The sequence below is a fragment of the Notothenia coriiceps genome, unplaced genomic scaffold (genome assembly GCF_000735185.1).
Source record: "Notothenia coriiceps isolate Sejong01 unplaced genomic scaffold, NC01 NC01_scaffold00014292, whole genome shotgun sequence".
NCBI classification, from domain to species: Eukaryota; Metazoa; Chordata; class Actinopteri; order Perciformes; family Nototheniidae; genus Notothenia; species Notothenia coriiceps.
Window position 1 is genome coordinate 77,937 of NW_011346993.1, and position 24,518 is coordinate 102,454.

A 24,518-nucleotide genomic window follows, 5' to 3' on the forward strand; every position below is an offset into this window, starting at 1 on the left:
AGAGGCGAGGCAGGAACAAAGGGAAAGTGAAAGGAAATTGGGCAGTGTGTATTTTGGGTACAGGAAGCTGCAGCTCAGTCACATGACTAAGTGTGAATACTGGTTAACCATATGTAGCTATCATCTTAAACCCATTTGTAAGTTTTATAGAAACGTGTGCTATAAATTCCAACTAAAAAAGGCAAATTGATCGTTACTACACGTCCTGTAAATTAATAACAAAAGTCACTTATTGCACATACTGGGCAACACATGAATGAATCACTGCCAAGATGGATTGCCTCAACTTTGCAATGCACACATATGGAAACTCTCTTTAGGGCAGTCTAATGGGCCTTGAATGCAAATGGAGGGGGGGCAGAAATAACATGCTTGTGTTTTCACTTTGAAGAGAACTTACTAAACAATGTGTTTTTAAGTTCACTAGTGGACAACATCTTAAAAAACTGTTTGGCAATATCAACTTAAAGATGACTTCAGCCAACTTTAATAACTTGTGAAGATTGAGAGGCCAGCAAACTGTCTCCACATATCTCTAAGTGTAATACTTTTTCATGCTGAGTTTGAAGATACTGATCTTCTCTTTCAACTGCTTTCAAACCAACGGAGGCATCTCTCTGGCTCGATGTTGGTTTTATCTGAACAGAGCTGTCAAATGACGCAGCCATGACGATTGGCAAGGACCGTTTTTTTATTTTTCTACTCTGAAAGAACCACTTATTATTTTCTATTTAACTTCCATCATGTCATTGAATCAGACTATGAAGTCCAGTATTTTATTAATAATAAGAGAGAAACTTAACAGGAATGAGTGAGCGCTGACTGTTTGCAGAGTGGACGCCTCACCCACCACACAAGGTCCTGTTGGAACTGGGCCATGCATGTAAATATGTGCCGTTACCGTGCAAGATAACGGATGGGTTCACCAGTGCTAACAAGACCAGCTATTTTTGCGAGGTTTGCAGACGTTGCAGATGTTACATTGAGATAACTTTAACACTCACATGTTGTCCTGGATGAACTTCTTGATTTTGTTGCTTGTGTAAACATCCCCGCTGAATTGGACGGTGCCGTCTTCAAACTTGTTGTTGAGTCTTGGTGGGCGGAACAGGATGACTCCCCTGGAAACAAAACACGAAATGTCAAGGAAGTCTTCCTGCATCACAAATGTGTAAGGGCACAAGGTATCTAGCAAATATCTGCTCCAAAGGACTTGAAGCAAGAATAATGAATACACTAAAGGCAAGAGTACACTTTAATTGTCTTCTCCATGACGGTATGTTTGTGTTTTTATTGTGTTCTGTTGCTTTTACCTCTTAGAATATTTAACAAATTGTACGGTGTCCTTGGGAGTCATGAAAGGCACCTTAAATAAAATGTATTATTATTATTATTAGGAGGAGCTACTTACTCTGCATCAACGCCGTGGCTTGCGAGGAGAGCCTCAGAGTTGGTGTGGGCGAAGCGGTAGTTCTCCCTCAAGGCGTTGGCGGCCTTGGCGAACTCTGCCTGAGCTGTGCTCTTCTCATCAGCAAAGAACCCTGGGAACGAAAAGATGAATCATGTTCAAGACTCAAGGCTTGTATTTTCATGTGTACATAGCTACAGTGTAGATATATCAATGAACATCTTAGGTCACAGGCTTCTCAACGGTGCAACACAATAAAACAGATACAAATAGTTAAGATGTTCAGATCAGGATGCAATAACCATGGTCTTATCGTGTCAAATTTTCCCATAGAATGACTGAAATTTGAAAAGTAACTCACCAACAACACTTGCGTCTGAGTCTGAGGTGTATTTGGCCAAGTCTGCCTCGGTCTTAAGCTCCACAGAAGCTGGTCCACCCTGCTTCTTCAGGAAACTGACAATCCCATCTACAGAGAGTCAGAGGAAAGCAGACGGACGACAGAGAGAAGATGGGAGCGAAGCAGAAGAAATGTCAATAACCTTGAGGTGATAGAGGATCAGATAGAGAGCCTTGAATAGAATTTAAACACACATGAGAAAATCATATCAGAGGCAAATACCTGCAGTCCTGGGACCATCATAGGGACCCGTCTCCTCTCCATCTCTGAAGATCTTCAGGGTCGGGTACCCACTGACACCATATTTGCTGCATACGTTGCTGCTGGTTGTGCAGTCGACCTGAGGGGAAAGGAAAACCGTTCACTTTCTGAAGAGTCACGAGAGAGACTCAGAACAGAAAGCTACATTGAAAGAAAATTGAAAGTTAATCGAAGTGCATTATACCTTGACCAGAGCGACGTTTCCTTTCAGACGAGTGGCGGCTACCTCGTACTCAGGTGCCAGTCGCTTACAGTGGCCACACCTAAAGGACACAGAGGAAACGGATCAGTCAAACAAGGGAATTACTTACACATATACTAAGCCGTGTTCAAGTTTCATCTTCGAGGAAATCCGGAGGGAGATCAAGTTATTTCACAGTGGAATTTGACACCACTGAGGTAAAGGTGTGTCAAATTTTAAAAAAGTTAGTAAAGAAAAAATAAGTGGAGTGTGATTCACAAGATTATAAACCAAGTAACTTTACTTGTCAGAAGCCCATGTTTTCATGACCAAAGATGAGCAAAATGATCAAAAATGACTATTGTCACAGACAACTAAGAAACAAAAACACATTTTCACAATCTTTAAACTACAACGTAGAAGAAATTGTATTTTAGCATTTGGAAAAAACCTTAGCGTTTACTTAAGTGTTTAATTTCAACGTTTTAGTCAATATTATAAACTTTTTGTTTAAGTTTGCCACATTAGAAAATACGTCACAGTTGCCATGGACCAATCAGAGAAGGACACCAAAACTTCCCAGACCAATCAGAACGTTACAACAGGGAAAGGACACACCCCTAACTTCCTGGTAGCATAATTAGCTCACAGCTTCCATAGCAAATGCTTTACAGCGGCTAAAAACAGCAAATCATTACCAAGGAAACCTCATTTATTACAGTTTAATGTTTGAATGCACTGTCAAGTAATACATGTCTGTCAATCACGGGTGCACTTAAACAAAACCTATGAATGAACAGCTAGGATTTAGACCTTTCCGCTTCTAGCTAACATGCTAATGTTTGATTACTAGCCAATAAAAGGAAGACTATTTGACACACAATCTGATAATCTGCCACATAGTTCCTAAAATGCTCTCCACAAAGCATTATGTTTTATCCAATCTATAGGAAATACTCACCATGGGGCAAAAAACTCCACAAGAGCCAGACCATGGAGTCCAATTTTGCTTTCGAAATCATCATCCGTGTAGTCATGCACGTCGCTGGCCCCGATGAAGCCGGCGAGGGCAGCCAAAACCAGCACCCTCAACATGTTAAAATGGCTTGTTTACTTTGTTTAACAAAGTAAAAAGATGCAAATTGTTTCTGTGGGTAGCCCTCCTCTTCAGCTCTTGTGTGGCTGAAAGCTCCTCCGACAGGGCCAAATGAAGCAGACTGGAGGCTGATGTTGGAGAAAGAGAGATGTGCAGTTACACAGCGGGGACCTTTCTTAACCACAGTGTGGCAGCCTCCCATTGGTCCATTTGACCTGTCACTCTGCCTCAGTCAGCCAATGGGAAACTGCCAAATGAGAGCTCGTCGTCTCAGGACCAATCAGAACTCGACAAAAATCACACATAGAATCGGTGATGTTACTAGTTGACTGCTTGATATCATGGCTTTTTAATGAAGCACAAATAACTCTAAATGTGTAATTATTTAAGGTGTAGATTTAATCTTAATAATTGCTAATTTTGTGAAAAACATATTTATTTGGCATTTTCTTTTAGGTAAGGAAATTTGCTGGTGTCTTTGGAAATACTTGCATTAATTACTCTGGATTTATTTTCTTCTTAATTAAATAAAGAACATGCGATTCCCAGTATATTTTAAGACATCACTTATTCTGGGAATTATTGTTTTCCTATAGAATACATTCTTAAAACACAACAGGTGTGCCCTGGTATTTTAATTGTTCAATAAAAAAGCAATCAAATATTTTTTTTTAATTCTCAAAACTGAAGGGTTTCAACTTTTTTTCCCCAAAAGTTGTTCTTCATAAAAAATAGTAGCCAATTATGAGTTTATGGTTGCAGTTCTAGTCTCTACCACTAGTTCTTGTTATAAGTTCTCCCAGGGCCTGCATCCTTATTTAACCTTATATCGTGCTCACACTTTGTATTTCCCTGAATACAGTTGTGATCGATCAGAATTACTACACATAAACTGAGACACAGAAGAAAAAGAGGTGGGTTGTGCTGAAACTGGAGAAAAACTGTGATAGAAACTCAATGCAGGAAATGAGGACAGAGGGGAGACTGCAGCACGATTTTGCTCCGGGGTCCACTAACAGGTTTATCTGGCTGTCATTAGACACCTGTCAGCTTTTCAAGTTACACCATTTAAAACCTGTGCAATAAATGACATGTTAAATCCATATGCTGCTCTAAATCCTATCTTTCTATCTATCATTAACACCATTTTTTATTTTTAGATGTTCCTTCACTGGCAGCACTTATGGTGAAGTCAAACGTTTTAACATATAAATCACAGGTGTTTTAAAATGAAGTACAACCTTGGCTCTGACTGATATAAGCAAGTAAGTACAACTTTATTTTATAGCACCCTTCTCAACACGAATGTACAAAGTGCTTTACAGTATACAGTACACAATACACAATTCAAAGTACAGCTATAAAATGCAGAATAAAAGGCATAAAACACAGCAGGTAAAACACCAATGAAAGACAGCTACTTCAAAATCTCTGAGACAGAGGCTTCTGGGGGAGTTCAATCCAAAGCCTTGGGGCCACCGCCTCAAAGGCACGGTCCCCCTTAGTCTTTAACCTGGTTCGGGGCACCCTTAGGACCTCAGGGCCCGGGTTGTGCTGTGAGGGTGGATCAGGTCGTTAATGTAGGCTGGGGCTTGGCCATGGACAGCTCTATATGTGAAAACCAATACTTTGAATTGGGTTCTGAGATGGACAGGGAGCCAGTGCAGGGCAGAAAGGATCGGAGTGATGTGGCATGTTTTTTTGGACCGAGTGAGCAATCTGGCTGCAGCATTTTGGACCTGTTGTAGCCGGTTTATTGATGTTTTGTTGATGCATGAAAAAAGAGCATTGCAATATATAATATATAATAAAGGCATGGATAGCCATCTCCATTTCTGCGTTGGATAGAGCTTGGCAATGTTCCTGAGATGGAAAAAACAGGTACGAGTCATGAGTTTGACGTCAGATGACAGGTACATCACGCTGAGGATCTCCACGTCGATCTACAGATTTCTACTGTCTGTGTGCCACGTATCTGTTTTGGAAAACACTAAGCCCCCAGGATTTAGTGTGCTGGAGCCATTAGGGATATGACAAACGCTTTTAAAACTATAATTTTCATTACCCAAAGTGTGTTTTCTGTTGGTCCTTTATCCATCCACTTAGTTTTTCTCCCCTGTTCCTGATTAGCAACTTGAACATAATTATTAGAAAAGTACAAGCACAATCTAAACAGCAGGTAAATAGACCTCTAACCTCCAACAATGCAACATACAGTTTACTTTCCACATAAAAAGAAATCAAATTGAAGGAGACACAATGGTGCAAGGCCTTCATTTCAGCCAAAGTAGATATGTGTGCTCCAAAATGAATACAGGAAGTACAATGTTTTCCAATCATGATTCATGATGATTTCTAGCTTTCAATAGATCTATTTATTTGCAACTTAGTTTATTTCTGCATTATACACCAAATATGTAAGTGCATAATGTAAGTACATAAAACATTAAGGTGATTCTAGTTTTATAAATTCATTTTGAGGCCTTGCATATCTGTGTCAAAATATACTTTTAAAGGTGGGGTAGGTAATTCACTTCAGAAACACTTTTTGTTATATTCCATGGAATGCTCTTAACATCCCGATAGCAATGAATATATTAAATACTTTGACAATAAATATATAAACACATTTCATCTGTGGAAGCCGTGGTACTGTAAAAAGTACGACCAATCATCTGAGCCGGCCCGGCTAAAGTAACTGGATGGCCTACCTGCCTGTCAGCCTTCCATCTGTGCACAAACTTATCTCGTGCCCTCATTGGTCATGTGCGCGTTCGTGTGTGTTTTGGAGGTGGGGCTCTGTAAGGAAATCTGAAGGAAGGGGCAGATTTTTTCCGGCTGCATACTTTCAAATTCTAGCACACTCGAGCTGGTTCTCAATTCTTACCTACCCTACCTTTAACCCCTCATTTCCCCACAGGGATTTATAACGGTCCATCTTATTTTATGTTATCTTATTGTTATTTTAGATAAGATCATGCTCACGTTATAAATTACCCTAATTACAGCTGTAAATAATCCGAAAGACCACAGATTAATTGATACGCAGAAGAACGAGAGGTGGGGTTTGTCAAAACTGGAGGACGGAGGGGAGACAGCAGCACATGTTTGGCTCCACTGACACTTTAACCTGGCTATGAACATATTGAAGGGATCAGCTTTTCCAGTTACACATAAAGTGTGCAACACGTTAAATCAGCCAGTTATCCAAGAGCATTTATTTTTTAACAACTTTTTTTTAATTGCCTCTATGTTATTGTCTGACTTCTTCTTTATCTCAATCTCAACATGAAAAAAGGTAAATGCACGAAAGATTACATATATTCAGATACATTAAAATGTATCTGACTCTCATGTTAAAGCCACGCAAGCAGATTTCATTCATGCTCTTTTTTTCTTAATTTAAAGGTGACCTATCATGCAAAATGCACTTTTGTACGTCTTTTATACATGAATATGTGTCCCCGGTGTTCCAGGGAACTCACCAAGTGTCAGAAAACACAACCCTCTCAATTTTCCTCCATACCCAAATCTCTTAAAAAGGGGCTGCAACGGATCTGATACAGACTGATCCAGATTTGAACACTTCTGTGAAGTCACAGAAGTGGCGCTACGGCTATTGGGCCAACTCCACCAATCAGGAGGAGACAGCCACGGACATTGCCGTTGGAAAGCGTTGAAGACGCTGTAGTACATATGCCGGCCTGTAGATGGTGCTGTTCTCACAGAATCAGCCCATGCAAAGACAGTGTTAAAATATCTATGGTTAAATTGAGCGAAATGAGGAATGGCTAAAATGCATGATCTGTTTGGTATTTTGAAAAGTAAAAAGTATAAATATGCCTTAGGCTATATAGGTATGGTCCTACACTATATTATTCAAATATAGCTTGATAGGTCCACTTTAAAGAAACCCAGGAGATAATATGTCCTAATCATTAACACAGTCACATGCAAACAGAACATGCTAAACCAGGGGTGTCAAACTTAAATACACAGTGGGCCATTATAAAACCTGTACTAGTCGAGGGCCAGACTGGTTCAATGTTTATTGCAGAACGTGTTGAAATGAATTTATTAGCCTGGAACTAACAAAGCTTAAATTATTGCCTATAGAAACAACATTAAACATTAAATAATCAGTTGCATACATTTCTTATGGCTCTATCTGCAAAGTCACTTATGATTACATTTTTCCAACAACAGCTTAAAAAAAACTATTTCCCTCAAAGAAAAAACCAAACATGCCCTGCTTTCTCAAGAAAAAAAGTGCAGAAGGAAACATCCATTAAACTCAGTGTGCTGCTCTGTGATGCTAGTTCAAGCAGATACTTGGCATCTCATCTTGGGTGCAAGGTCATCAATGTTTGGGGTCAGGCTCTCAATGTTTGGGGTCAGGCTCTGAGTGAAGGTGTGCGTGCAATATACCGGCGGGCCAGATCTAATAGTAATTAGAAATTATCCTGCGGGCCGAAATTAAATCCACCGGGCCTTGAGTTTGACACTGTGTGCTAAACATTTCCCTCATATAAAGTGAACCTATAATGCCAGCAGAGGGAGCTCTCTGACAGCACAGTGGTTCACATGACTCCACAATATGTCCTTAGAAAGGTTTGTTATTTAAACCAAAATGTATTAATCACTGTAATGTGAATGCACTCAAATTATTCACACCTTAGTCGTAGATCCCTTTAGGTTTCATCTAAAGGTTTTTCTTATGGACTTTGGAATTCCCTTTCTTATACTTTATTTTCTCAAGTATTGCACTGTAAACATATTACATGACATGTTACTTGTTGGACGCTTTTTAATCCAAAGCGGCTCACATACATTCAGTACTGTGGACAATCCCCACAGGAGCAATTTGGGGTGAAGTGTTTTGCCCAGGGACACAACGACATGCTGACTGCAGTAGGACTCGAACTTGCTACCCCCTGATTCGAAGTTCAGCGCACAATCCTCTGAGCCACAGCCTCCCATATCACAACATGAACAAACTACCATAAAATACACAAATGTCCCGCAACCACCACCCAGCAGGACTAAAGATATCATTTTGAATAAGGGTATGTGCAATACCTTGACATGCAATAATAATTAAAAAAGTGCAATAGTAATTTGATAAGCCCCCCTTTTTATTATTGATATGCATTTTTACAGCTAATTTATACTGTAAAGCATGAAGCAGGATACAACTGCATATATTTCACCACTTGTATCGTTTAATGTCATATGTCAATAAAGTAATGTATAATTTGATAATAAAGTAGTATGGACTCTTTATAATACAAACTGTTTTCTGTATTATTTGCCTGCAGGTTAAGCTTCCTGCAAGAAGTGTTTTTTCTTAAGCTGGTTAAAAGTATACACAGTTATTTATACACTCATGGATTTTCACGTGTCTTATTATAAGCCCCTCTTTCCTGAAAACACCAGTTTCTTTCAAAAGCACCTCACACACCCCCCTCTTCTTTCTGGCTCAGACAAGCTGTGCTAATCCCTTAAAGCAGGGCTGTCCTTCCTCCTTTGCAGCAGCCACCGTTTACTGTAAACCTCCAGCGGAGATGGAAATAACAGACTTCGATGGAAACAGCTGAAGGTCAAATGAGGTGAGAGGATACGCTTGGGTTTGTTTTTCATCTGCACTGTGTGTCAAAGGAGGTGAGCTACACAGTGTTCTGTAAAACTGTGTCAAGGTCACTCAATTCTCCCCCACTAATGTCTTATCCTGTTTCCACATTAGACTAATTAATGCAAATGACTTAATCCTCATATTATGCCCTGAAACCTGACTGTTTTCTGTGTGTGAGTGTGTGCTTTTCCAGCTCTCTCTCTGTGCTGTACAGATTTGTTTTCGGTTCCCCCACAAAGCCCCTTCAATCTCAAATCTGAGCCCCTGTTGCCTCTGTGATTACGTTTCCATGGCAACTTGCTCGCTCATCATCCATATCTGGAGCCAAGGAGGAGGAGAGAAAACGGTCTGCAGCATTGTGCATGAGCGAGATAGAGAGGAAGGAAGGGAGGGAGGAGGGGAGGGAGGATGCATTGAGGACACCAGAAGCTTCCTCTGAATCCTTGAAAAGAGAGAATCAGATTCCTAACGACTCCAACACTTCTGACGTCTGCGCTGCGTCTTCCTCCGAAACACAGGACGCATTGTCTCCCTGGGTCCAGACCACAACACTGGAAAAAATGTTGCCTGTTTCTTCATTCAAGACAATAAAAATCTATTCATCCACGACGGGACAAAGCACTTGTTACACACTGTACTGCCTGCACTGCAGAGGAAAAGTACTGGGGTCTTTGAGCTCATTCTTCAACAAAGGGCACTTTTTTGAAGGTGTAATATTCACCCTTTGGTGCAGATAAGGCAGCAATGGCACACAATTCTTTTAGCGTATTATTTGAGGTCTGTCAGGCAGTATCCTATATTTTGTTATTGTAAAAACATCCCAATAAAAAACACAAAGTTAACAATGTTTCTCTTAATATTGTTGTACCGTCCCCAGCGTGCTTGTGACAGCAACACCAGTAGTTTCTGACTTTTGTTTTTACTTTCTTAAAGTTCACTTAAACTGAATTGAAGTGAACAATTGCTTCAATGATAAAAAAAACAATGTGAGAGATGCAGAGTAAAAACATTGATACGTATTGCCTCAAGTGAGCGATGCTAGCGCAGTTAGCATATTGGTGTCCTAAAACATTTGAGGTCATATTGTTAAAACTCAATTCAATCATAACAAATCAAAACACAGGAGAGAAAACTATTTAGACCAGAATTTATTTTCTCATAGCTTCTGTAATGTCACAGAGGAATAAGATATCAAGCTATTCTACTGGGATTATTTGGTGAAAATAAAACAATATGAAATCACCTGCTGTATCCTTTCATTGAAGTTGAGAGAAGATTGCATTTAAAGTAAAAGCAAGTGTCCTAATGTGTTAAATTATGTAAAGAAAAGCTATCATTTTCCATATTTATCTGGCTTGGCCCTGTGTGAAAACATGAGCATACAGTTAGTTATGCATCTGACTGAACATTGTCACACTTTGCAACCACGCTGATCGCAATCACTATTCCTCATGCTGGTTTGCCATGGTAACCTAAAGCCTGAGATTCATGCACCAGCATTACAATCCTCCTGGAAATCAAAGAATGGCATTGCTGTCATGTAGAAACAAGAACATCAAACAGCGCTTCATCAACAAATGAGAGACAGACAGCGGATGTACTGTTAAATAGAGGTTTTCTTTAATAAAACATATTATAGTGTGACATTCAAGATGAGCTGAAATGATATTGCTTCTGTTGTTTACAGTTCAGCCCGGCTAGTGTGTGTTTCAACACTTTGACAGCAGTGTGTCACCAAACATACAAATCCTCTGGAGTCTCTTCAGTCGGTTAATCTACATTCAAAACCATTTACAGTGAAAAGAAACACAATCTACGATGGAGAGTAGGAGCACAAATGGATGGACTTACACAAGCATCACATAATAAGATGAGGCACCATCACACAGGGAGGGGGGGGGGGGTGATATTCTGAGTATAGGACATGCGTAAGGAAGGGACTCAGGCGAGGTACAGCCAGGTTTAGTGGGCCGAGGAGTGTTTTCAGAAGCAGAGATAATGTTCGGCCATTTTAGACTGGGCAAACAGGCGGCCATTTTTGCTCCTTTACAACAGCCTGCAGTTTGTGCATCCTTCAAAAATGTTTGCTGCCATTTTAAAGCTACGTTTGATCTTGAGTTTCATATAAAAACCCTTCAAAAGCATCCGAAAGAATGCAGTAATCTGGGTTTGGTCATATATATGTTATATATGTAGATTATATTATAGAGAGGCATACTGTAGGGAAGGTGATGAGATAAGTAGTGGGAGTAATGAGAGGTTACATAGATATTGATCATATCTATGGGAACAGAGCAGGNTCAATCACCGTCTGCACCAGCTGGACCTGAGGGGGGGGGGGCATGTCACGTTTAAGTCATTTTAAAATAAAAATATGATCATCAATGTACACAAATTATGAATTGAGTGAGGTTTTTTTTTTTATGCATATTTTTTGTTTCAAATGCATTCCCCAATTATGTTTTCCAGAATTTTCCCATTTTTGGAATGTCAACAAATCAACAAAGACCACAACATATTGATTTGTATAAATATCTAAAATCTTATTTCCATGATGTGTTTATTAATTTGCTCAGTCCCTCATTGCACCACTCTCATGATATGCCTCAACAATAGTCTCCCAGCATGATACAAATCATTTCATTTATGGTTAACATGTGCTTTTTAAAAGCTTCAATATTTCTGTATTTGGTTCCCAACAACATATTTTAGCCCTAATTAAAAAGGTACGGAATGCAAAGCTTTATCCAAGTACTGTCTGTAACTGCGGACACAGAGCAGTTTGTAGCCCAGACATCTGCAAACCTCTCACTACTAAAGTATGGACAAATATAAACACAAGCAGTCTACGCTCTTAACCAAGCAGCCGGACGGCATTAGCAAGCGTTCAATAACCTTTTAAAGAATGCCTCCTCTAAACAAAAGCCCAAAGTAAAGCCCACCTCTGAAACAGACACGTGGCTGCTCCTCTCATTAAAACTGCTGCATCAGTAAAGTTGATAAACTATAGTTGCAGATTATGTAGTTTCTCGAAGACGAAGAATTTCCAACAATAATTATTTTCACAGCCAGATTTGGATAGTACTTTCACTTTCATGTTCCCTGCACTGTGGGTCATACTGCAATGACGAACTGAGGAAAGTGGGCTTGCAAATCAGATACATTTTTTAAATCTCTATTAAAATCACACTTACATAAACAGGTTTTTTACGTCCCTGTACGCTTTTAAGTTGTCAAACCTTGATGTGTTCATCATAACTGAATCTCCTCACTGAATTAGACCATCATGAAAATACTTTGTTAGGACTCAAGAGCTCTTTTCCAAAGTGTTTCCACACCCAGGACACTGTCTCTGCTCTAATCATTATTCTCCTCCTACACTTTGCTCCAGCTGTCCCTGCTTTATCTGTTCCTCCATTTATTACTTTGTTGACTCCGGCTTCAAAGTGCTCCTCTCCTGAGTGGAAACACGTCTGAATGATGGAAGACACAAACAGCCCAACAAAAAACATGTTGGAGTCAGACGGCCGCTTCTCTACTTCCAACATTTAGACATCTCTAAAAGTCCTAGATTTCATTCACACTTGCTGCTTGTGTTCAGTCAATAGCAAAGAGACATCTACATGTCATACATAAGACAATGAGATGAATTAGAATCTGCAGCATGTTACTGAGCACTAATCTGATCACTGCACTCAGAAACAGTGAAGAGCCATCTCCTCTCTCCATGTAATCAGAAATAAATAAATGACCACACACTCACAACAATAGAGAGCAGCTCCATTGTACTGTATGACGAACAAGGACATGACAAATACTAACTACAAGTACAGACTGCACAAGAACACTTCCTCCTTCTTCCTCTCCTTCTTCCTCTCCTCCCTTTATCCTCTCCTCTTGCAATTCGTAAAAACAGATTTACCTCCTTTTGGTCTGGAACAAAAACCCCTCTTTCTTTTGTGCAAAAATGCAATTGCTACTTAAGTTCCAAAAATAAATTGTTGGCACTAAACATTCATTTGACATTGGTGCAGTTTTAATATTCATTACTGATGTCTTCAAGGCAACATTACATGACATGTCACTTGTTAGATGCTTTAATTCAAAGCGACTGACATACTCAATACTGTGGGCAATCCCCACAGGAGCACTTTGGGGTGAAGTGTCTCAGGGACACAACGACATGCTGACTGCAGTGGGACTCAAACTTGCTCTCCCCTGATTCGAAGTCCAGCACACTATCTACTGAGCCACAGCCTCCCTCTTGGTAACTGATAAAAACTGACGCAATAAATATTGAATCTGTGTTTGTATAGGGGTGATTAACACTAGAACCGCCAATCGGGTCAATTTGTGTGATGTGTGTTGTGTGTGTGCAATGTAACTTTTTTTCAATAAAATATTAAAGTCTCCCAGTCCGTGACTTTTCCTGAAAGTGTGTTATGTAGCACCCTATGTTGTTAAAAATTGCATTCTAATAGCGGGATTTGACGGGTTTAGGTAGGCCTATACAAAAACCTCTGGCGGTTCTAGTGTTTAAGGAATAGGTTACAAGTAGAAGCCTTTTTTAAAGTAAAGTTGAAGATATAATATTGATTATGAAAATGGATATAATACTTACTCAGGCGTACGACTAAGGCTATCTATTATTATACCCCAACGTTAGTCTTCTAACATCTATCACTGTGTATATCACCAATTCTTTAATTAAATGCTTATAAGCTGCAATGCAGACTAAGTACAGTAAAACAACGTACACAAGAGTACCCATTATTTCGGTATTTTTATCCACTTTCCCTCTTGCTCACCCTTCATTTGCACACCCAAGTGGCAGAAACTTATGAGGCCTTGTTCAGTCGAGCCTAAAGCTGGCCTTCGGTCACGTCTTTGTCTTCCACCCAAAATCCCTCTATCCCCTTGCATCAGCTCCTGGGCTTCGAGCCGCCTGGTTTACGGCCGCCCTTCGTCCAATGCTAATCTTCCGNTTATTTTCAAGAGAGACCTGAGTACACATGAAGGTGGGGAGGTTGTCAACATGCATGTTCAAATCACCAACAATGACTAGACGGTCAAAGTCAATACACACTATAGGGTGCGTCTCACTCTCTTATTTTTCATTTCCTTGCTCCTCGGGCTCGGTATCACCGGAAGTGGCCTTATTTTTGCCAGAGAACCGAGGATCGAGGAGCGATACCAGACCATCCTCCGGTGAAATCCTCAGACACTCGCCCCGCCCCCTTACTGTGTATCGCTCACTGATTGGACGATGCAGCGCATGCACTGATCTGGCTGCTGTCAGACGATCAGCTGTGCGGCGTCATCACAAACGGACGTCGCTTCACGTGACGCTCCGGAGGAAAGGACGTCCCATTGCTCTTAAAACTCATTTCCCTGCTTCTCGTGGTTTCCTTGCGTCTCTCCATGCTTCCCTGGTGGGAGGGACTAGTCGCAGGGAAACGACGCAAGTGAGGGACGCAAGGAATCCATTTAACCGAAGTGAGATGCAGCTATAGACAGCAGTTCAGTAAAGTCATCAAAAAAGGCTGCACAGTATTTGGGTGGTCTATAGATGTTTAGGAACAGAGCTCGGGAGGAGCATTTCAGCTGAAGGGCCACATATTCAAAAGAAGCAAAGTTCCCATAAGATGTCTTCCTGCATTGAAGGGAATCATTGAACAAAATAGCAACTCCACCTCCTTTCTTATGCATTCTTTCCTGACTCATAAAACTAGAGTTGGGAGGGGTTGATTCGATAAGAACAGCTGCACTGTTATTTTTGTTCAATCCAAGTTTCAGTTAAAAACATAAAATCGAGATATTGCTCAGTGATAAAAAAATACAGTTCTGACCTTTCCTAAACTGCAACAGTAGGGATAATATTTCTACTTACAAATAATTAAATAACAATTGTGAAAAGCACCTTAATGACCCGATGACCATCCATCTAAGGGCAAGCTGTGAACTTTTTATACATGAGATTTTTTAATTGTGAAGTGCATATAGCCACTGTCAGGCACTACAAAGACTTTTGGTCCACACTGACCTACTTAACATTGTTAGGGATTTAATAAGNAATCCAAGTTTCAGTTAAAAACATAAAATCGAGATATTGCTCAGTGATAAAAAAAATACAGTTCTGACCTTTCCTAAACTGCAACAGTAGGGATAATATTTCTACTTACAAATAATTAAATAACAATTGTGAAAAGCAAAGTAGAATGACGTTTGCTGAACACATTCATGCTCCCCAGAGGAAGCATCCATTAGACCTTAATGACCCGATGACCTCTCCTACCATCCATCTAAGGGCAAGCTGTGAACTTTTTATACATGAGATTTTTAATTGTGAAGTGCACATAGCCACTGTCAGGCACTACAAAGACTTTTGGTCCACACTGACCTACTTAACATTGTTAGGGATTTAATAAGGTAATGGATAGGTTAAGAAGACAGCCGGCTGGGGAAAGGAAGAGAGAGGAGTACGAAGAAAGTAGAACAGGATGACAGAAAAAGAACGTGTGGGGGATGTTAAGCAAAAATGAGAGAAAGTAGAGCATGACATATGGGAAGTGCAAAAATGAAAGTAGAGAGGAGCGGAGACGGAGCCAGAGAGGGAAAGAGAAAGCTGCCAATAGACCTGAAAGAAGAGATGAGGGAGGGGTGAAGTGAAGGTGAATTATTGAGGAGAGGCAGAGGGAGAGGAGAGGGAGCTGCTGATTGATTTTGTTTGGCTGAGGCGTTGCATTGGGCTATTTTTGGGCACAAGCCGAAACTCAGGGCTGAGGGAGTATTGTCTGCATCGCTAATACATCTCTACCATAGCCTTAGCACTCAGGACATTACTGCTGCAAGAAATTCAAATGTAAAGGTCACTAAATGTCAGAAAGTTCCAGATTGAAAGGCATTACAAATGATAAATGTGAAGAACTAAACAATAGGCATTGGAGAATTTGCCTGATTTGGGAGAATTGGAGGATTTTTTTTGAAAGAACTGAAGCAAGTTTCAGACAAAGGTTCTTACAAATCATAGCGGATGTCCGAATTAACCTCCGAGAATAAATCAATTTAAACACAGACATCAAATGAAATGCCCTCTGTCTCAGATAACTGATTATGTTACTCGGGTCAAAACATAACCGTCATGTAATAATAATAATAATAATAATAAATTGAATTTATATAGCGCCTTTCATAACCTCAAGGTCGCTTTACAAAGAAACATACAAGGACAAAACATAAAACATAAAAAACATAAACATAAGAGACAAAAACACCTTTCGAGAAAATGGTGTAGGAATTGAGAATGCTATCTATACATATAACTGCCACAGACGGTGTCTCCAGAAACACATTTTGCCACAATAAACCACACACAAAACAATATAGAATAGCATCCATTTGTGATCTGTAACTTAATTTGAACTTCTTGGATAGGAGCTCCTATATTTTCATTTAAAGAATGAAAGAAAGTTTTCTGAGGAGTTCCACAAGGGTCTATCCTGGGTCCCTTTAAAACAAAATGACCATGAGCTGTTAACTTCAGATCCAAACTCACCGTATTCACACCTCAAATAAGTTCTGGAAAAATGGTTCATACACCCATTTCAGTTCACGCATGATCAATTGCTTTGGTAGCAAGTGTACGTATATGAAATAATTAATATTTGCTAATAATAACCTGCCTTGTCTTGAAGTTTCAGAAGAATAAGGTTTTCTCAATCAGAACATTTATAATCAGGTATTACTCACCAGATACCACGTGCATCTGGCCAATCACGAGCCATGCCTGAGCAGGTCAGGAGGGGAGACACGGGCTTGTCAAACAGGAAGTGGTCCTATTGTAAATACAGATAACACACGTTTTAATATTAAAGTGAATGGCATCATCAATGGCTAACTTGGATCGTTTTATCACATGAAGACAGAAACAAGGTGTGAAACTTGGTTACTCAATAACATGATCATTTTTTTAGTTTGTTTAATAAGAAAAATAACCAATGTTGTTCTGTTATTAAAACTGCAGTCAATGTATTATCGTTAAATCTAAAAGGTGTCAAATGGGTTTTCACTAAAATACTGCAAACCTTTCCTTTTTCCCCTCAAGTTTAAATTTGCATTAGCACTGCAAGTCTCAAGTGGTACCCCCATGCAATACATCGATCCAATAATACATGTATTGTCAGTTCAAATCTGACATTTGTCTTGCATCACAGCAGCTCCATTTGCAACATCAACAAGGACAAATATTCAAGACAAGATACAAGGAAACAGACATTAAGCATAATGCACAACATCATCATGGACACACACACAGTCCCCCCTGCCCCCACTGGACTATAACTCCCCACACACACTCAGACACTTTTACGCTGCTATGGACATCTTGCACTAATGTGCATTCCCAAAGATATTGAAGTGACTGTTATTGTGTATATATTGATTGTTGTGTTTTTATCTTAATGTGTGCATATGTATGAATGTGTCTGTTTATTGTGTATATATAGGATATACATATTTGATACATATTTTAATATATATTTGTATTTGGGATTGTGGGAAACGGTATTTCGATCTCTCTGTCTGTACACACAAACTGAAAGGTTGACAATTAAGTTGACTTTGACACAGCAGCCTCCCTGCTTTACTCACATCGATGAGCTGTTGCTGCTCTGCGTCTGTCATCTGTGTCAGACCGTGGTACATATCTGAAAGTGTCCTAGCATGACTCTCTGACAGATCATGTAGATCCACTACTTCTACCATTTTAAAACTACAGATAACGAGATGTACATTTACAAGATTTTTCTCAAGAGAGTTTGGTGATATGATACAGTAAACTGTTCTAGTGTTATATCTCACTTGACTTTTAGTTATGAATAACATTACACTTGTACTTGAAGGCTATCGCTTTCTGTACAAATATTTTGTCAAAAGGTTGTTTACTAAAACACTGCTCACCTTTCTTTATACCTATACAAACAATTATTGTGACGAGCAGGAGTTTAAGTGTTGCAATAGCACTGCAAGTAAAAAGGTGGTACCTCGATAATGTGCAACATGTTCATAGTAAGCACTGAGCATCCTCCTTGCTTTAGTCAAAGTCAAAGTTATTGTCAATCTTTCAGTTTGTGTGTACAGACAGAGAGATCGAAATACCGTTTCCCACAATCCCAAATACAAATATGTATAAAAATATGTATATCCTATACATACAAATCAACAGACACATTTATACATATGCACAGATAAAAACACAACAATCAATATATACAAAATAACAGTCACTTCAATATCTTTGGGAATGTACATAAGTGCAAGGTTGTCCATAGCAACTACATTACTCACGTCGATGAGCTGCTGCTGCTCTGCGTCGGTCATCAATGTCAGACTGTAGTACTTCCCGGCGAGGTCGTCCTTCAGGCCGGCGAGCGCGTCCACCACCACGCGCTCCACCTCCCGTCGCTCCGCCCGGGTGCAGGCGGGGGGGAGGCTCAGCCCGCGGATACTGCGGCCCGTTCTCACCCTGGACGACAGCACGTAGCGTGGGTCAAAGTTGCCCGAGTGGATCTGAAACAAGGGCAGGAAGTTATTGTCATTTTTGTAAACGTTCAGACATAACATATATACATGCAACATACACCCGTACACAGTACGTACACAAATGTGTGCAGAATAGTTACTGCACATATAACCTACATCTCTCCATGGGGGACAATAATCTCACCTTAATCATGTAGCAAGATATCTATTTATATCTCAGCTTACATGCCAATTACTTAAATAAAAGCACAGAGAGAAAATGAATAAGAATAATACATTATAATCATAATGGCCTGAGGTGTGGCCTCATTACAATGAGAAACATCAAATAGAACTGATTTTAGTTTTCTGACAATAAGGAGTCCTGTGTTGACAGTGAGATGATACCTTGCTGGAGTCCAGGTCGGTGGGGTGCTTCATGGTGTTTGGGTTGTAGCCGTTGTGCCTCTCTTTGATGATAGGGTCCAGCAGTTCTGCAAAAACCTGAAACAGACCCAAGAAATTAACATTTTTTATGCGATAACGTTTGGTAACTTTAAGGGTTAGATCAGATTTACCATCACACATTAACACAACTAACTAACTAACCGATCAAAGCAACAACTAACGTGTTCTGCAAGGTCGAATTACAATCTGACTGCCGTCTTGTCCTAAAGTGGAACAAATATTCTAAATGTGGCTTACACTTCAAATAGTATTGATTTTTTTTGGCCTCTTAGTTGTTAAAGGTTGTTAAAACACTTTTTGCTGCTTTCCCTGTTGACAGCAGTAGATGCCTACTGTATGTTGGTGGACTTGTATAGCTGGCGTTGCTGTCCTGGGGCTCAACTTTGGCCTATGGACTTTTCTGCATATCATCCCCTCTCTTTTCCCATTTCAAATCAGTCTATCCTCTATAAAAATAAAAATAAATGTTATTGTTTGCTCTTCAGACTGTCAGTGTTGTCTTTGTCACTGCAAACTCCTACTAGTGTTCCTGAGGATGACTCTTGGACATGTGCAAACCCTTTCTAGTGAAAGGTAAGGAGCGTATATGTGTGTGTTTGGAAACTATGATATCTGACCTCGTAGGACTCCTCGTCTCCTGCCACCATGCCCACAGTCTTGATGAAGGGATGCCCGGGGTTATCCACTCCCGTCTGGATGGCCAGGTCCAGAGTGTATCCGTTGGGAGTCGCCTTGTCAACCAGCTTGGCATAGATGGACGGAGTCAGGTGAGAGGCCATGCAGTTGTTGTGTTTGCGCAGGTCAGGGTACTCCGCACTGCACAAATACACATTTCAAGATAACATATGGCTGCATTGATCGTTAAGGGAGGGAGGGAAAAAAAGACTTGTTAGCAGTGTGGGCACAGGGCTGTGTCCTTGGAGCAGGTGCATAGTGAGTGAGTCATTCAAGGACACTTCCACATGGCACGTACACAGCTAACTGTTTCCTTATGGCTATGGGACACCCTGCTGCAAAATGTGTCTACTCATTTTATTTTAGGTGCTGATAACAGTGTAGGGTATGTTTTGGCTGAAATACAATACACTCTACCCGGCATACAGGATTAGTATACAAGGTGATGCAAGAGCAATGCTGGAAGAATCATTGAAGATGCAGATTACAGCTTTTTCTCTCTGCTGAGGTCAGGATGGTATCAGACACACAAGGAGAGGCTCAGGAATGTTTTTCACCCAAACCCAATAATACACACACATTCATTCATATTAATGTAAAGTGTTTTGAATGCACACATTTAAGGAACTTGCGGAATTACATTTCCTTGTATTTTTTACCAGGCTTTTATCATTTAGTAATATATATTGCATATTTACAAAAACAAATTGAGTTATAATAAAATCTAAATGTATGTTGAAGAAGACACCTGAACGTCTCAAGTATTACATTTGACAGGCAGAAAAGACACTGTGCAATGTTTCACATGAGATGTTAAAAATGTCCTTCATCAGTCCTGATAGAGAAGACAGTCTTTACATGTTTGATGTTAGAGTAAATTAATCCCGCTGATGAAAACACAGACATATTCGGTGCTGTCTTTAAATGTATTATTTAGTTTTTAGGCAGGGTAGAGTGGAAACAAAAAGCCTTGCTGTCAAACACTGGCTTTTATCCAAACACAACAAAAAAACCTTCTTAAGGCGAGGGATGGAATTCAATTGGGTTTGGCATGACAAAGTCTAAAGTTGCCAAAGCAGCACAGACTAAGTAGCTTATGGGTTCCTGTTTCCTGTTGTCTGCCAACAGATAAGCAAGGCTAAGATATGTAGATTGAAATGATCCAAAAAAATGGTAATTTGTCCACTAATATGCACAGGTTATGCATTGGTGTACTTTTGTTCGTGCATGATTTCATAACGCTATCAATCTGCCCTTGTTAGGGTCGATAGTGATATATTTAGGAACACTGTTCAACACTGAATTTAGGCGATGAGAAAAAATGATTATCTTAACAGCTATCAATCATAAATAAACCTGCTATATGAATAAACCATATACATATTTGATGTTAGTGTAGTTAGTATAACAAAATGATTCATCAGCATAGGCAGAAATTGTATTTTTCCATCAACCGTATCTTTACCCTAGCACGACTCTACGTTTAATGATTAATAGTAACGTGGAATTGGGCGTATTCGGCTGGCAGGACTCAGGGTATGAAGTTAGATTATAATTATGATGCCTGGTAATTGTGTCAATAAGGCTTGATAAGAAAAAGGCATTAGTTCCTGACTGTTGGGTCACTCAGACAAAAGGTTGGCGCCTAAAGACTAATCTCCAAACCAATGTCAACGCCTTTAGTCAGTGGTGAAAAGGTACCGAAGTACATTTGTACTGTACATACGCACACATTTGGGGTACTTACTGTATTTGAGTAATACCATTTCATGCTATACTTCATCTTTACCAAATTTCAGAGGAAAATATTATACTTTCAATCCACTACGTTCATCCAACATATATATGCATTCTTCTTATAGATGAAACTGACCATTCTGATAAAGGTCATCTCCATCTTGAGAACCTTCACGTGCTTCTTTGACCATAAGAAATAAGGATAATCCAATAATGCGACTTTAAATGGAGCTAACGAGTACTTTAAGGAAATGTTGAAATACTTTATTTATCCCAAATTGGGGCAGCATGTTAACGAGACATTGCACATTAGTTGAAAATGTAATAAATACAAAATAAACATCTATACATTAGAGTCAGACAAACAGTAGACACACCCTCTAACACTGCAGGTGCTCTTTCAGTGTGTGACCGTTATGCAACATTGTTGGCAGGGTTCTTTATCTGAGCAGCAGATAACATTTTATTTACCTTTTTATATGCAATGCTTTATAATGCGACATGTAGTGAGACACGTACGCATCAGCCATCCCATCAGTATGCCATCTATACAGCTATAGCACAAGTTATGAGTCATATGTATCTGAGTTAATCCGGATTTAATACATCATTATAACAGGAGGGCTATGCATCCGTCTTTTGCCCTATTTTTGATGGCAATTAAGAAGGATTTTTACGTGATATTCCACATTTGGTCCCCCCCAAAAAAATCCCTATTGTAGCCTACCCTACTGGACAACAGCCTTAACAGCTATCGATGTCGTTTCATTTAATTTTAAGGTGACCGATAGGTGCATCTGAGTCATAATTCATATATTCCTACCGTGAGATAAGAACGTAATAATAATTATAATAATCATAATAATACATTTTATGAGACGCCTGTCATAACACCTAAAGACACCGTATAAAGTATAGGAAAAAATGGCAATGGCAATGACTTTAAAACAATTAAGTGATAACTGTAGGTTTTACTATTAATGTCATGTTCTTTCAGGCTGTTAACATTACTTTCATGTCCTCCCAGCCTTTTTCACCATTTTCTTTAATTAAGGTAAATTACACAACATGCATAATAATCAGGACTTCTTCATTAATGATCAAAATGACATAAAATGTGAATAAAAACGTTACCTTGCTGGGTAACTCCTGCGGACCGGAGCTCCAGCCCCGACATGCTCCCGGTGCAGCAGAAACCCAGCCGTCACTGAGCCCCCCACCGCGGAAAGGAGACCGATCTTCTGGCGGGTGGTCAGGATCCTGGAGAAGCTGCTCGCCATTTTTGTATTTTTGTCTCTGTTTTGATGTTTAATAAAGCGTATTATTCCCACGATGAGGGTGGGACAGGTGATGAAGAGCCTCTGATGGAATGACAGCCCGAGGAACCGGAGTAACCGGAGTAACCGAAGAGGCGTCAAGATGGACGGAGAAACACATACCGGAAACACATCCTTCAAAACAAAAGACAAATGTTTCAAGTTTCAAGTTTCAAGGCTTTTATTGTCATGTGTGCATAGCTACAGTTTAGTAATCACAATTAAAATCTTAAGTCACAGGCTGAGGCTCCTAAAGTAAATAAAATAAAATAGAATATAATAGAAACAGAATATGGTAGGTAATAGAGGTACTTTACTTGAATGGTGCATTTCCATTATTTACTGCACGGTGCATGATTAAGATAATGTCTTCAAGAAGTGGGAGAAGTACTCAGATTGTGTACTTAAGTAAAAATAGAAGTACTACTGTGTGGGAATACTGTGTGTTGAAGTACTGCATTCAACATGCTTCTCAAGTACCAAAGTATCAGCATCAAAATATACTTAAACTCCCAAAATTGAAAGTACTCATTGTGCAGATTGGCCCATTTCAGAATAATATATATGACATGTTTTATAATTATTGAACATCAAATAGTTTATTGAAGCTGGTAAAGGTGCAGCTAGTTTGAATGACTTTGTATACTGCAGGGTAGCTTGTGAATTTACTCCAGATGGAACTAAAGTCTGATTTAACACTTGGTTATATTTACCATCATTAATTCAGATCTGCAAAGTAACTAAAGGTATTACATACATTTAGTGGAGTAAAAGTACACCCAGTAGTGTCAACACATTTGATTACTCAAGTTAAGTACAAGTACCTGTAAAGTGTTCTTAAGTTCAGTTCTTAAGTAATACTTACTTTACACCACTGATGTTTGAATGCATGAGTATGAAGACTGTAACTGCAGGCCTCAAAACCAACAACACCTCTTAAAATTTCTTAAATCTGACTAACATCTTACATACAACCAGACACTTCTTCTAACCAACTTTATTTGACCAGAATGAGTACACACAATGTTGTCGGATATAGACATTGTTAATTGTTAAGTGTCACTCCAACTTTTGTCAGTGTTCAGCAGCTCATCCTTCTCCTAGCAAAAAGCAGAGCTGTTGAATCACCCCTGCCTATGGATGTGTCTTCGTGGTTGGACTGTGCCATTCACTTAAAACCCAAGGGGTGTTCGGGGTGCTTCTCCATCAAAGCGACTTAGAGAACAATGTCTTTGTCCCCCTGCAAGACTGGCCAGCAGGTTATAAAGACCTGCAGTTTGGGAAGGAAGGAAGTCAGTGTGTCTCAGACAGAGGAGGGCCCTCAACATTATTGAAGTTATTTGTAAGTTCAGTTGTACTTAGGCTTCAGAGAGTTTATGTTGTATAATGATGTTTTTTCGTATTGTGTTGATTGTATTACATATCCTCAAAGAACTGTATATTTTTGGGGTAAATAAAATCCCTATTTCTGTCAACCTGTTCTCCCAGTTTGTGTGTACCCTGGTCCTTCACAAGGAGTAAGGATAACCTTATTTTAAAGAATTGATAGATGAGAAAGCAAACTGATGTCAAATTACATTTACAAAAATGACAGAGATGGCAGTCAGTCTTTTTACAAATAGGACAATGCTAGAAATGAATAATATAGATTTCCGTGCATGGATAAATCTATTCCTAAATAACAAAAATCAATGTTTCAAATGGCATCTCATAGCATTTCCTTTAGCTATTATGCTTTTTAACTTGCATGCTCACTCAAAAGGGTGATAAGGGTTTTATTTTGAAAATTGCTTTGCACAGGAAGTCACGTATCGTAAGTTGGCCG

General features: G+C 39.5%; 2 protein-coding genes across 2 annotated transcripts in view; both read right to left on the reverse strand.

Annotated features, from left to right (window-relative positions):
* Positions 1–3,508, reverse strand: part of pdia3 (protein disulfide isomerase family A, member 3) — a 15,239-nt gene extending 11,731 nt beyond the window's left edge. The window contains exons 1-6 of the mRNA XM_010774608.1: positions 3,212–3,508; positions 2,254–2,332; positions 2,031–2,148; positions 1,770–1,877; positions 1,412–1,541; positions 1,005–1,121 (exon numbers count right to left, since the gene is read on the reverse strand). Coding sequence (XP_010772910.1) covers positions 1,005–1,121; positions 1,412–1,541; positions 1,770–1,877; positions 2,031–2,148; positions 2,254–2,332; positions 3,212–3,345 — 686 coding nt within the window. The 5' untranslated portion in view covers positions 3,346–3,508. The remainder of the gene's footprint in view (positions 1–1,004; positions 1,122–1,411; positions 1,542–1,769; positions 1,878–2,030; positions 2,149–2,253; positions 2,333–3,211) is intronic.
* Positions 3,509–16,723: 13,215 nt separating this feature from the next.
* On the reverse strand, positions 16,724–22,780 carry LOC104948413 (creatine kinase U-type, mitochondrial-like). Its single transcript, XM_010774609.1, has 5 exons — positions 22,512–22,780; positions 19,583–19,781; positions 18,906–19,001; positions 18,324–18,545; positions 16,724–16,813 (listed from the first exon to the last, which is right to left on the reverse strand). Exons 1-5 carry the CDS (start codon positions 22,655–22,657, stop codon positions 16,724–16,726), a joined length of 753 nt encoding a protein of 250 aa, XP_010772911.1. The 5' UTR covers positions 22,658–22,780.
* Between the last annotated feature and the right edge of the window lie 1,738 nt (positions 22,781–24,518).

Coding starts and splice junctions, on each gene's coding strand:
- LOC104948413 (XM_010774609.1), bottom strand. CDS start 22,657: ATGGCGAGCAGCTTCTCCAGGATCCTGACCACCCGCCAGAAGATCGGT. Junction 19,002..19,582: donor GAGACGAGGAGTCCTACGAG/GTCAGATATCAT, acceptor GGTCTGTTTCAG/GTTTTTGCAGAACTGCTGGA. Junction 18,546..18,905: donor CCGACCTGGACTCCAGCAAG/GTATCATCTCAC, acceptor CCCTTGTTTCAG/ATCCACTCGGGCAACTTTGA.